At 38.9% G+C, this 14,722-nt stretch overlaps 1 protein-coding gene across 1 annotated transcript; it reads left to right on the forward strand.

Moving 5' to 3' along the window:
- Positions 1-812: 812 nt before the first annotated feature.
- tmprss13a (transmembrane serine protease 13a) lies at positions 813-12,142 on the forward strand. The gene is made up of 13 exons (XM_015005117.2): positions 813-994; positions 5,176-5,350; positions 5,438-5,545; positions 6,452-6,622; positions 6,908-7,034; positions 7,419-7,514; positions 7,623-7,666; positions 8,745-8,907; positions 9,112-9,281; positions 9,773-9,871; positions 10,652-10,794; positions 11,352-11,504; positions 11,622-12,142. The coding sequence occupies exons 1-13, from the start codon at positions 977-979 to the stop codon at positions 11,634-11,636; spliced, it is 1,482 nt and encodes a 493-aa protein (XP_014860603.1). The 5' UTR covers positions 813-976; the 3' UTR covers positions 11,637-12,142.
- Positions 12,143-14,722: the final 2,580 nt, after the last annotated feature.

Genomic DNA, 14,722 nt, shown 5'->3' on the forward strand with positions numbered 1-14,722 from the left:
AATATTCCTCAAGGCGATTATAATTTTAAAAAACAAAAGCTTCCATTTTCTTCTTTTTTTCCTAGAAAAAGTGAACAGTTTTCTACTGTTAGTAAGGTGTGGCCCGTCACTTTTCTAGACACACGTAATCCACGGTTCAGAAGCTGCACCCGGTAACCGAACTGTTGTGGCTTTCCTGAAGAGACAACAAGTCGTATCACTTCCTGTTTCCTCAGTTTCTCTGTCTGACTGAGAGGCCTGTTTGAAAAGTTTTTGAACTGTATCTTGTGTATCAATCAATATTTGTATAGCATATTTCAACAAGTGTTTTACATTGTGGAAACATCAAACTCATGGACAAAGTGAGTTTACATTTTGTCAAGTGCCATTGATAAAATCAATACCCATCACATATGATTCAAAAGAAACTCTAAACAGGTGCATTCAGTCTTGATTAAAAGGAACTCTGTGTTTCACCTGCTTTGCAGTTTTCTGGAAGTTTGTTTTAGATTTGGTAGAAGGTTGATACAACAGCAAATCCATACTGTATCTTGGTGCTGTACCTTTCAGTATCATGAGGTGTTTTTTTCTCTTTTTTTTTTTTTTATCACTTTGGCACTTTTTATGGAGGCTCTTGTCTTTGTCAGCTGAGCTGAAGTAATTTGAGCTATGATGCAAAATCACTGTGAAACCAGCCACAAAACTGGTCTGGCAGGTGAGAAACTCTGCTGGGCACGCCTATTTCTGCGAACCAAAGAATGAACTGCTCAACTGACGTGGGAGGCCGCAAGGAGGGACGTCCAAGAGCAACCCTTATAGTTAATGTTTTTGTTTGTTGAATACCCAACTTCACGTGAAGCGGAGAAGGACGAACGGAGGAGTTTAATGTTTCACCACCATGTTCTGACTACTGCTGTAACGGAGATAACCTGGTTGTGAAAAAGCTCCACCCACTTGCTTTTACCTCCACTCTCAAGTTGTTGCTGTCCCAACTCCAATGGCAAAGAGAGATGTGGTAGGTTTTTACTTCAATTTTTATCTTTTCTTCAATTATTTTGTGAAGCTCATCAGAATCGAAATGTCACTTTGAACTGTGGATGTGTTTGTTTTGCTGGTCTAAACCTGCGTAGAATACTGTTTGTCTGTGGACCCAAGTGGGGGTGTGATGAATGATGATTTATCTGCAAAGCAGCAGACCCAATGAAGGATTCTGTCTGAAATTCAGCTTTAAGTTGATTTTTTTTAACCCTTTCATGCGCAGTGGTCACTACTGTGAACAGCTGTCTAAAAGCCATTTTCTTGTGCTTCTTGTGGATTTTTATGTTATAAATGCACACAGACCACTGCAGTGGACACTAATGCATCATAAAATACACCATCATCTACTGGCCATCAGCTGCAAATGCCAGAAATTAGTTTTGTTAAGTCCAATATGGCCGACAGACAGAAAAGCATGCCGACCGACCCGGTCCCTCCTTCTACTGTAGACGACTTTTACAGGTAAAACAAAGATATTGTGACATCAGATAACCCCTAAAGACCAATACTACTGATGTATTTTTCAAAAAACAACTTTGTATTTGGAGAAAATTACAATTGATCACCTAAAAAAAATAAAAGAAAGAAAATTGCTTTTACAATTTTTTTCCTACTTTTTTTAATGCCTTAAGAAAATGGAAAAAAATGAAAAAAATCCTGACACAAAGGATCATAATTCATGCATGAAAGGGTTAAAGTGAACTTTTCATGATGTGAAAAAGACCAATTTTATGCTTTCCAGGTAGGATTTCTCATGGGATCTTCAGTAACTTATTTTGGACCTCAAAATAAACTTTTAGTTATCCAGACAATATGCTGCAGTTACATCCTGTTAATGTACAAACCTATAGACTAATCATTCAGAATTAAACACGTGAAAATGTAGTTTGAATTAACACTCTTTGTGACACATGAAAACCAGTAACTTGACAATGACCTACAAGCACACAATGTTCTAGTTTTTGAAGAGGAAAAATAAGACCTAAAAGGAAATGAAGAGTTTATGAAAGTACAATAACGATGAAGGAAAAAATGAGTTCAAACATGTAAATAATGAAAAAAATAAAATAAAATTAACTCTTGAGTTTAGTTGTAAGCCAAACTCTAAGAGTGCAGCAGTAACACACATCCATCCATCCATCCATTTTTTTTTACACCCTTGTCCCTTAGTGGGGTCGGGAGGGGTGCTGGTGCCCATCTCCAGCTAACGTTCCGGGTGAGAGGCGGGGTCACCCTGGACAGGTTGACAGTCTGTCGCGGCAGTAACACACAATATCTGAGAAATGTTTTCTCAAAGCAACAAAACCAGCTATGGTGCACGGTCAGCCTCATTCAGGGCGGAGAAACTACACATCACAAACTTGTCCGGTCACATTCACAACTACTCAAGATAAAGAGGGAATAGTTGTAACTTGTGCTCAAACAGGCTGAGTCACATTACATGAAACATTAAAGAATTTTAGTTTCCACTTTGACTGTCTTGACACTTAAGTTATCTTAGCTTCAGAGATTTAACCCCTTGTGCTTGTGAGGACTGAGGCAAACGTAGAGGACTATGGCAAATGATACAAGTTTTAAGTGTGTGGGGTCGGTTGGACCCCATTTCTTCATACAAGGGTTATGGTAAGCTTATGATAAAAAACAAAAGCAGAACAATAGTCCCAAATGTTTGGGTAGTGAAATAGATTTCATAAGAAAGCATATCATGTTTTTAGGTGGATTTTCTTATTTATTGGTCAAATCTCCCTGCCTTGATTTGGCACACACAAGTAGCAAGTTGTCTCTGCATCACAGGGGTCAAACTAAAACTAAAGCTTAAATGACAAAACAATGTGACCTACTTACTTTGATGCTGAATGCAGTCTTAATTTAATGATGCCAATGATAAGATATGCTTTGTGTAGAGGAAAACTGCTGTGGCACATTTAGGCAATAGGCTTCACTGGCTAAAATGCAGAGACCGGACATGTGTGGGGGAAAAAAATTGATTTAGGTAAATGCAGGGTACTCTTTGAAAACCTTTTAAATTTTGTTAAAGACTTAATACCTGGGTGGAGGTTCAGCGTCCAGCAGAACAATGACCCTCAACAAACAAAGGAACAGAGATTGAAAACCTTTATGTGATGGAAGAGCTCAACTAGCATAAAGATGGACATCCAACTAAAAATCTGTGCATAGAGTTGAAAACTGCTTCAGATTCTTTCACTGTGATTGAGCCATTTTTGATATGCACTTCCAGTTCAAGGTGGTTTATAGGGTATTGGTGGAGAGCCTTGCCTATCCAGAAAGTATGAGCATCATAAAATGTTACTTTCACTTCACAATTATACACTGCAGTGTTGATGTATCACAGAAAATCTCATGTTTACTTCTGTGATGTTTTTGTTAGATCTGTCTTGTTCCTGTTTTCATTTTGTTCTAGTTATGTTTATTTCTTAGTTATTCTTTGTTACTTTGGTTGTATTAGGTTTCTTTAGTCTGGTTATTTATTGTTAGAATTATTTCCTGATCCACTGTCTGCTCTCTTTTGTCCCCTGCTCTACTTTCTCTCTCCCTCTCCTAAGTCTGCTTCCTGCTTCCTCCACCTGCAATCAGCTCATCAGGTCTTTTGTTCAGCATTCAACCTCCTCAATATTTAAGCTTCTCATTTTCAGTCATTACTTGCCGGATCCTTTCTTCTACTCCCGACATCTCCTGTCACTTCTCTGTGTTCTCCTTTTGTCTCCTTATAGTTTCTTTCCCCAGCATAATTTGTGTTTTTGCTTTGGCTCCATCGATCTTTGTAAGTTTTTGTTTTCTAATATTTTCATTCAAATATTCAAAATTATCCACCGTCCCAGTTCCTGTCTGCTATTTGGTCCACCATCAACAAGACCACACTTCATGACATGTGTTTGCAATGGGACAAAAATCAATAAAAAAAAATTCAGTGTACAAATATTTTTGTAGGGCACTTTTCATGTTTCCTAATAGAATACAGCAAAACTTCTTCTAATGGAAAATTACTTATACAAATATTTCCCTGCTCTTTTCAACCTTCCCATTTTGGTTACAACATCGCCCATAATAGCAAAACATCAACCATCTACTGGGTGAAACAGGAAATAGGGCTATTTAAAGATATGAAATCAACCTTGTGAACTCAGTTTCCCATTCGTCCTTATCACCTGTCCTTTGTATGCCGACATCACCCAATCTTTCTGAAAAATCCAAATATTGATAAAGGCTTTTGTTGGGAATTTCTGACATGGCTGTGTTAAAGTTTGAACAAAAGAGAAGGGAAAAGAAAGCAGCAGAAAGAAAATCTGAAAGGAATTCCTAAACCTCTCGTTTTAGCTTCAAGCTTATTACTCTGGTGTGAACTCAAAAATATACTTGATAAGTTAACTGAAAAAGGCACAATGGTTCTTTAATGCAGTACCTCGGTACTCAGCTTCACACAGATATAGTTTATCTGGTTTTTGCCACAAAGCCATAAAAAAAATCACGTAAAATACAATAAAGAAACCAGAGCAATATCCTTTCAGTGAAAACTCTCTCAAAAATTGCAAAACACAAGTTCCAATGAACTCCGCTATCCTTCAGCTAGCTCACACACACGTGTAGAGGCCCGCTAGCATTAGCTCCCATTAGCCTTCATGAACAAGCCCCTTTTTCGTAAACAATTACAAAAACGAACTACGCGACTCATTGAGATTCGATTCAAGAACCTTTTCAACTCTTTCAAGAAAACTAATAAGTACAAAACCATATGTATACTGTGGTATGAGAAAGACGAGACACACCGTTGAGGTTACTTCACATTCAACCGAGAGATTTATTCTTCTTGTGTGCTCAATCTTCTCTATGCCACCAACGCGGCAGCGCCCCCAGTGGTTGTGTGTGGAATTGCATAGGAAAAATAAAAATTATGTTGGGGTGCCTATTTTCTTACTTATTGTTTTTATTTACTAAGAACTCGTTTTTCACCTCTCTACATTTGCATAAAAAAATTATGTTATTGTATGAGTCTTGGCAGCAAAATGCGAGTGACAAGCATAATTTTTCTTTTTTTGTGTTATGAGCACTATGTTCCTTTCCCAAGAATAAATCCCATGTTAATGAACAAACTCAATTTAATATCACGTTTTTTTACATTCTCCTCTGCCTCCTCCTAAGGACTCACCTCCTCCCCCCTACTACCCTGTTGGTCTACACACTCAGCCCCCCCTCAGGCCATATGAAGAAGTGGTGTATGGCTCAAACCCAGGGCTGATTCTCCCAAACCAGCCGCGTTACATTCCCCAGTATCCCCCACCCGTTGTTCTGCCCCCAGTCACTGAACCAAGTCCATGTGAGTAAAATCTACAGTTGTTGAGATTAAACAAGTCTCTATGTTGTTGTTTTTTTTATCATCTTTGACTTCTCCATTTCTGTCCAGTGCCTAAGAAGAAAAAGAGCTGCTGTGGAAACAAGGCACAGTTCCTCAAGGCGGCAGCGGCGGCTCTGCTGGTGCTTGCTCTGCTGGGAGTCGCTATATGGCTTGGAGGTAAAGTCTGTCTATTCATGTACATGAGTTAATATAGTCATAAATATTAATTGGCTCCTCCAACATGGCACTGATACCATTTTAAACCATGACACAGACAGCCTAAAGACATGTTTATATGAGTCTGCTTCTCTCTGTTTTAGCCATGTCTAGTTTATTAATTTGAGTAAATAATTCAGTTTACACAAAATCAATAGCATCATCATTAGGATATTTTCACCTTGACACCAAACCCCTAGTTAAACTGCACACATCCATTCATCAGTACAACACGGTTTACATTGTAAATATCAATGATGCTTTTCTGACAACATGTGACCTGAAACATGCTTAGCTTCAGCATTTCTATTTTTTTAAAGGATGTAGCTGGTAGTTTTCAGTGAACTCACATCCTGTTCACAATGTTTTTGTGTAGGGCAATTTGCTTGTAAATGCTAAGCTAACGGAGGCATGATTATTTTTGTGTTTTGGTACAGAGAGTTATTTTGCTCCGCAAAGTCAGAACATAAAAAAAATTAAATAAAATTAAAAAAATTAAAATCCTGGGCTTCATTTCTGCAGTAGTGCTTCTGCTTACCCAGAAATGTTTGAGCACACTGCACAGAAAAGGTCACACAATGTAAAAAAAAAAAACAGATCACAAAGAATAAAACAAATGAAGGAACTTAGGCTGACAATAAAGTCTTCTCTTCACTTTTTTTTTGTAGCATTGTTTCGATCAATTCGGTTGCCAGGGAAAACGCAGCTAGATGAAGGAAACATGTGCACAGCTTGTTCTCACACACAGAAGTTCCATTTTCATTTAAACTTACAGTTTGTCGTTTCTGCTCTTTTTGTTTTGTTTTGTTTGTTGTTAGACTTGTCGAACATTTCATTAACTAATAAACTCCACTTCAACGTCCACAGTTTATTATGGCACCAAGGCATTAGCGGACGCAGAGTATGGTGATGACGACAACAGCAAAGAAAATCTTGACGAAGAGGATGTTTTGCTTCAGCATGACACCTGCTCCAACGACACCGTCCAGTGTGACGCAACCAAGGACTGCCTGCTGGGCTCTGATGAAACAAACTGTGGTGAGTGCACTGCACACAGGCACACAATCAGCCAGGTTGTTATTAAAATACACTGTCATAAAACGATTTCTGTTCAACTTTTTTTTCCCAAACTGTGAACCAATGAGAATAATAAAATAAATGCTAAGAGTTGAAAGTTAGTTTGACATGTCTCCTTAAGGACATGTTTATGGTTGTAAATGTGTGCAAAAGAACTTGGATAGCTAAGCTAAATGCACCTTTTCTCCAAAAAAAAAACAAAAAACAAGCTAACACAAAAACAAACTCGCTCCATGTCTTCTATAGTGCGATTCGGAGAGAGCAACAGCCTGGAGGTGAGAACAGCCCAAGATGGACGATTCCTACCAGTGTGTTACAGTGGCTGGAACAAGGAATATGCTGACCGTGTCTGCTCGCAGCTCGGATTAAGACAGTAAACACATTTCTGTTTTAACAAACACTGTACAGTGACAGAGATTTATTGATCGTTAGCAAACTAAAACCACCCCTTGGCTTCTTTAAAGTACTTTTTAAACCTCTCTATCAGATCCAGTCACAGCAGCCATCAGTGAGAATTAGATTTTCAGTCTGCAAACTCTATCATACCCGCAGAGCTCCATTTCGTTTCTCCTCCCCTGCTGCCCGTGTGCTTAGACTTCAATTGAAAATCGTAGAAATTGCCGTCGTCTCTCAGCTTGACAGAACCAGAGTCAGTTTCCAGCACCAAACCAGGGGCTGATTTGATGAAATGTCTGCTGTGTTGGCTGGTTTGTTTTCTCAATTGTTTGAATCATCTCTTTTTTTTTCCCTTCTTCAGGTCCTATTTAATTGAAAAAATTGACTCCAATCCATCCATGGCTTTAAAACTGACCGGCAATTCAGCTGCTCTTGTTCAGGGTCTCTTAAGTACCAGGTAAACCGGCATGTTTACATTCTGAGCATGTAAACATCATGCTCAGAATGTTTCCTTTTAGGCGTGTACTTATGGTAACTGGCATGTGTTTCCTGCTGCATTCTGCAGTTCTTCCTGTCCAGACGACAAGACCGTCTCCCTGCAGTGTGTGGGTAAGACGCCTCCATCTGCTCCTACAGTCACACAACAGCTTCCATTTTCTTTCCTTCATTGTTCGTTTTAACTCATGTAAAACCTTGCAACTCACACAGTTTCGCTTTCAACTTTTTATTTTTTTGTCACATTTATAGTTTTGAAATTTAAATAATGAATAGGAGCTCTTATAATAAAAAAAAAAGACTGCAAAGGTTTAAAATGATTTATGGGGGTGGGGGTATTGTGTCAGTGTTTATACTTTTATTTGCCTGCTATTTTCCACACTACTTACCCAACTGCTAAGATGACACCTACTTCTGCTGCTTCGGTTTGTACTGTTGTTCTAGCCGCCTGCAACCACCTGTTGTTTCTGCATGAACTGGACAATTTAAACCATTTTAGATCCAGATTAGACCTAAATTAGTTGTCAAATTGATCACTTGCCAGCTCAAGTGGGTCCAATACATGAATGCAGGCCTAAATATTACCAATCCATCCATTCTCTGTACCTGCTTAACCTTTGCATGGTTATGAGGTGAATGACGCCTCTTTCTCTCGAGAAGAAGAAGAAGAACAGGGAACAGGGAAGACAACGACCGAACAACCGACCACTCATGTCGACACCTTAGAGCGACTTTGAGAGGTCGGTCAATCAAGAGGCATGTTTTATTGACGAATGAAGTCGTGACACTCGGAGAGTCCCTCTTACAGCGTGACAAAAATATGCAAAAGCCATGTCTGACGGCCAACAACAGCTCCACCATGAAGCCAGTGCCCTTCATAAATATGTAGGCCATGCAAAGCGAAACAAATACTATAGTGCGGGGAAACAAAGGTAGGCTGAACATTCTGACATACCTGGAAGTAAGAAATATGCTAAGGAGTGGCTAAGGACAGATACCACTCATTCACCAACTCATTCACAGTTGGTGAATGAGTCACTAAAATAAGACCAACTGAGAACATAAAAAGACAACCTGATGCTGACTTTTTTTGCGGATATACAGCAGCTGAACAAAACAAACAAACAAAAAAAAACTAAATCAATTTTGAATGAATAAATCTTTTCCTTATATTCACTTTTCTCCTTCTCAGACTGTGGTAAACAGCCGGCTACATCCCGGATCATTGGGGGCACTGTGGCTAAATCGGGTCAGTGGCCATGGCAGGTGTCGCTTCAGTTCAAAGGATCCCACGTCTGTGGCGGTGTCCTGATCTCACCGGATTTTGTGCTGACCGCTGCTCATTGTTTCCCCAAGTGAGTGGCGCAGAAATTCCCATCGTAGCGCTTACTTTTCCCACTCTATAGTTCACAATGTAAAACCTGTGAGCTACGTTAAAACTGCAGAACATCGTAACAGTATTTACCTAATGAGTTCATGGAAAGCTAGGATTTTGAAATAAGCCGTGACCAGTTCACTCCTTTACGGCGAAAAATGTATTTCGGTTCCTGTCACCGCAGGGAGTACCTCTCTGCTGAAAACTGGAGAGTGTATGCTGGAATCGTGTCTCTGGATAAACTAACTCAGCCCTACCTGGTTCAGACGATCGTACTCAACGAGAACTACAACAGCAGGACCAGTGACCAAGACGTTGCTCTTCTGAAGCTTAAGTCTCAAGCTACTTTTAACGGTGAGAGTCATTTTTACCTCACGGTGCCGCTTTTTTGAGAAATCTTTAGGAGCATTAGGAACCTTTTTTTTTTTTTTTTTTAATAAAAATGAACCACTACTACTGAAGACTTCAGCTATTCAAGTGTCTAAATGGCGATAGGTTAAATAGCACATATGGTGTCTTAGAAAACATTCATGCCTTTGTTGTGTGTATTTTATTGGGATTTTACATGATAGGCACAGTAAAAATAACCTCCATTATGTAATTTAGTTGTCTATCAGGACAAACTGCCTGAGGCAACTTCAGAGAAAATTGTAATTGTCCTGTGAAGGTCTGTGCTGTTAATGTGTTACTAGCAAAATGTGCTTCCCTTGCAGGTAAACCTTTGCTTTATCCAGTCTCACTTTGATAATTTGATAAAAACACACTTTGTCTGTCCTTTAATTTCCTCGAGGAAGCACAAAGCTGCTGATGAATTTACTGAAGTTAAATGCAGTTGCGTTTTGCAGATGATGTTCAGCCAGCCTGCCTTCCGCTCATTGGCCAGGACTTTCCACAGGGAACCAGTTGCTGGACGTCTGGTTTTGGCAGTACTCAGGCAGGATCAGGTAAAAAAAAAAAAATAAATAAAAAAAATGCTGCAACTGGTTTCAGTGAAAAATATACAAGGAAAAACGTGGGCAAAGCGTAATAGCACATTGCTAAGGCAGGTAAACCCTACAACATCAGTGAAACATTTATGAATGAAACATCAAGCATAGAAACAGCAAAATGTTTACAAAAATAATAGTAAATGTAGTTCATGGGGGGAGCAGTTCTCTATTTTTTTTTCTGAGAAGGGCTAGCTCTCCACTTTGAATACCCTCGGGCTGCACTGACAGGCAAGTGCTGTATTTTCTTGTCCATTATGTGATTATTAATTGAAAGCTTTCATAAGGCTGGTTGCAAATTCTGTTATTCGAAGGCAATAATTGGCTTTTGTTTCATATTTTAAATGTTTTGGCATGGTTAGAGCTTTTTGGAAACAAAATGTGTCACTTTGACGGGTTTTTAAAATGTTTAGTTTGATTTATAGGGTGCACAAATGTTTAGTTTGATTTATAGGGTGCACAAAAGCAGAAGGTAGAACATTAGTAAAGAAACATCAGTGTTGTTAAAAGAACACAAATAACCTGTCAGCAGCTTGTGTATTAACTACGTAAGTAATCATTAAATGAAAAAGACACTGCAGACATGAGGGAGAGGCCCTGTTTTATTTGATTGGTCTAAAAAATGTAGTGAAATAAAATCCTAAAAGTTGCTATGATACTGCACACAAATGTGAAATTTTATCTGTTCTTAGGCATTCCTTGGTGTATTTCACTCACCCTGTTTGTCTCCAATTAAAGGAACCGTCTCAAAAGACCTAATGGAAGTGAGTGTGGACATCATTAGCACACAGGTGTGCAACACTGCATCAGTGTACGGCGGTGCAGTGACCAGTAACATGATTTGTGCTGGAAAATTGGAAGGAGGCAAAGATTCCTGTCAGGTGAGGCTATTTTTAATGGGGTAATTTTGCAAAACTATTTGCGTGTGCTAAATCAAACGACAAATGTCTGTATTCATTTAAATTAGAGCCACAGCAAGCGTTGTTTTGTTAGGTGATATTCTGCAACACCAAAGCTGCTTACATAACGAGTAATGGGTTAAAAATAAAAATAAAAATACCATCTGCTGAAAGCTGAAGCAAAATTTTGTAAACATTTTAACAAAAGGGAAGATTTTTGAAAACAATTTTTGAAATTGAGTTTAAAATCCATTTTTTTTTTTTTTTTTTTTTTGAAAACTGAAAATATAAAATTTGATTGTGAAACATTTCAACACGCTGTGCCAGGGATTCTGTGTCACAAGGAACAATATTTTAAAATTTAGATATCTGAAACATTTCTGTCTTTCACTTTGCAAATGCACAAATGCAGCAAGTGACACGTGAAAAGCAAAGAACAGAGCAAATTACACTTCCATGTGAATTTCCCCCTCTCTCTTTGATTAGACACAAAAATTACAGGTAACGGTTTTTGCTAATCTTTCATGCGTATGATTTAGGGTGACAGTGGAGGACCTTTGGTGTGCAAAGGAGCCAGCCGTTGGTACCTGGTGGGGCTCACCAGCTGGGGATCGGGTTGTGGCGACGTAAACAAACCTGGTGTCTACACCAGAGTGAGCAGTGTTCTCCCGTGGGTCTACAGCAAAATGCAGGTAAGAATTGAGAATTTTTACTTATTTATTTTTCTCTGACCATGTTGATGTTCATATTTGCACTGATTTTTTTTTTTTACATTGCTTCCTCTTTCTTTTATATGTTTTTTCTCACAGCAAGTGAAGCCTTAATATCTCCTACACGGCCAGCCTAGTTAATGAAGTCTGCACTGCAAACTCGTGTTTGACGAAGAAATTGCAACACACACAAGAACATAGGGACGAGAGGACACTACAGCCACCAGAAAGGGTTACATGTCGGCTTTTGGGGGATTCAGAAAGATAGTAAATACTAAATAAGTTGATTCAGTATCAGGCTAGCATTTTTGATTTTGGGTGTTTCACTCTTACATTAGCTGGGCTTCAAAAATAGCTCACCTTTCTATATTTAATTTCTGCCAATGACGGTCCTTATTATCGTGATCCCACTGATCAAAGTTTCACTTTAAAAATGAAGGATATAAATATATATATGTAGAGAGAGAGATTGTCAATAGGTATATTCTTCTCAGGGCAATGTCTGCTTATTGTTGTCTGTCTGTTTACAGTTTAGAAAATTATATTTTGCTTTGTACTGAAATCAAAGAGATTTTATACATGTATTTGAAATTTTGTGAATATAAACTCATTTTTGTGGATTTTGTTTTATTGTGTCCTTTGTTCACACATTTTCTGCTTCCTAAATGTTCCCACTGTTGGAGAGGCACAAAATGTCTTTAAGTGAAGTTTCCATAGTCTGAGACGTTTTTGGGAGCCATGTCATTTCCTGTCTTTAGTCCACCATGTGCAGCCATCTGACAGGAATGGCTGGACACAGTTGTAGAAGTTTTAGGACACTTCAAGATTCCCTGCAGAGAGACTTTGTCAATACCTTGATTTAATTTTCCTGGTGACTTGGTGAAAAGCCAGCTCGGTATTCCACACTTTGGTTCATACAGAAGGTCTGGAATCTATTGGGAAGCAGTCACTTGCTGGAGGCGTGGACAAAACGTTTGAATTTAAAACCAAATTGCTTGGGGATGACAAATGAAATGCACTAGATTGAAGTTACGGCACTTACCAGTAAACAACCATCCCCCACTGCAAAGAGAGAAGTGCCGAGCCGAACCAGATGGCTGCTGATGTTAGTTCATATCAATTTTTGGAAGTCTGGCCAACACGGCTTTGTTCACTTCCACCGTTGCCATTCTACCGCATAAAATTGACACCCACAACTTCATTCACAACTTCCCCTTCTGTTCGTTGATGGAACCAGTTGAAATCCCACCAGAGGAATCCAGCTCAATGGGAGAAACTCCAGACAGAGCACTGGAGGGAGATGAGAATTGAGCAGGCAACATTGTCAAGCAAAGAAAATCTGTGTTTGACTGTCAAGAAGTTGATGGACACCAGATCAAAATAACACAAACCGAGCTGCAGACCAGCCACAGGCCAGATCGCCTCAATGTCACGCTGCATTGATGCATTCATTCAAAATGAATGAAATGAGCCCCAGTCATGTGTTGGATGCGTTGACTGTTACATGACATGAACAAACTATTCAATAGCTTTTAATATCGAGTAAATTAGTTGGTAATATCCAAACCAGTAACCAGATTAAAGTTATCCAAGTTACTGAGTGTTACTATTTCTTTTTTTTTCAATAAAGAATAAAGTAAAATCAATAAAGTAACTAATTACTTTTTTTTTGAGAATGAATCTAAAGAATAGTCGGATTACTTTTTCAAGGTAACTGTGGCAACACAGGTTATGTTATATTACTACGTGGAGAACTAATTTTGAGTTTACATTTTTGTAAGACATATTATTGAAAATCAACATAAATCAACATTAAGCCTTTATATTTGTCAATAAAACTTTTAGAAAATATTCTAATTGTGATGCTATGAATATGAGACAAAAAAAAAATCCGTATGATGGAATCTATTGTATATATACTACCAGTCTGTGCAGAGCGAGAGAGAGACAGAGAAAAGGGTAACGACAGGATCCAACACACGGAAAAAAGCTGTTGCTGCAGGAACCACGTTGTTATCCATCACGTCTGTTTCTTTTCTTTTTTCTTTTTTCCAGGAGAAGTCGTGTCTACATGATCGTGGTGCAACATACAAACAGATGAGCTGTCTTTTCGAAACCAAATCGTTAGTGAAACAAGCAGATTGATCGTCACTGATCATCGGGGGCGGATATATATATATTATATAAATACAAACCCGAACGTCCTCCGGAGAAACAACAGGTAAGTTGATCAGCGCATATTTGATTAATGACGTTGCCACTGCCGTGCATGTTTGCTGGGAAATGATGTGTTTCACGTGCATTCAGACTGGCTGTCACATCCAGCAGGCACAATGCGGCTCCGCGGTCTAAATAACTCGCAGGGACGCAATTAACAACACTTCCAGTCAAACCGTGAGGGTGTGTCTGCTGGCACACGTCGTGAGACACAACACGCAAGAAAACACGGGTGATTAATTGACTTTATCTGATTGCTTATCAGATGACTACGTTCTTTCTTTTCTTTTCTTCTTTTTTTTTATTTGACATAAATGTCAAGTTCTGTTTAATGTCTCAGGGAAACACCACCTCAGATACGAGCGGTGTCTTTGTTTTCCGCTCCAGAAAAATGATCCACAGGTTGGGGAGGACCGATGCGCTGCCGTCACAGACTTGATGGGAATTAATTTTGCTCCGGAGTAACGACGATGTCATTACACGTTAAGGGTGTAATGTAAAGGTTATTGATGACCTTGTAGGATCAACTTCATTTCCCAATCATATTTGACTTGTGCATTTCTGGAGGATTTTACAGTTTTGGTGAAATTCAACCTTGCACTTTTGATTTTAAAGCTGTGGACCACACCCGCTTTTTTTCTTTTTTTTCTTTTTTCCTTCTTTGTTTATAAATGTACACTGACTGATTTATTGTCCCTGCATGTGTTTTGATATAAGGCCACCATCGATTCGCGGACCTCTTTCTCATTCAGCTGCGATTTCTTATTGGATACTGTGGAACGACGCACATTGTTGTCATGGTGATTTAACATTTTTATTACGATGATGGCGGATATAAAGGGGCGGGTTCCTGCACATGGTTTATGGAGGGCAATGTGACCCATTTACTTATCCTAGATTCAAAAGGAAAGAGATGAATGAAAGCCTTCCTTATCGGTGGTTTGATTTACTTTAATAAAAATACGGTAAACCATAAGAGGACC

Source organism: Poecilia mexicana, unplaced genomic scaffold (genome assembly GCF_051168715.1).
Source record: "Poecilia mexicana isolate PSO_F unplaced genomic scaffold, ASM5116871v1 scaffold_13, whole genome shotgun sequence".
Taxonomy (NCBI): Eukaryota; Metazoa; Chordata; class Actinopteri; order Cyprinodontiformes; family Poeciliidae; genus Poecilia; species Poecilia mexicana.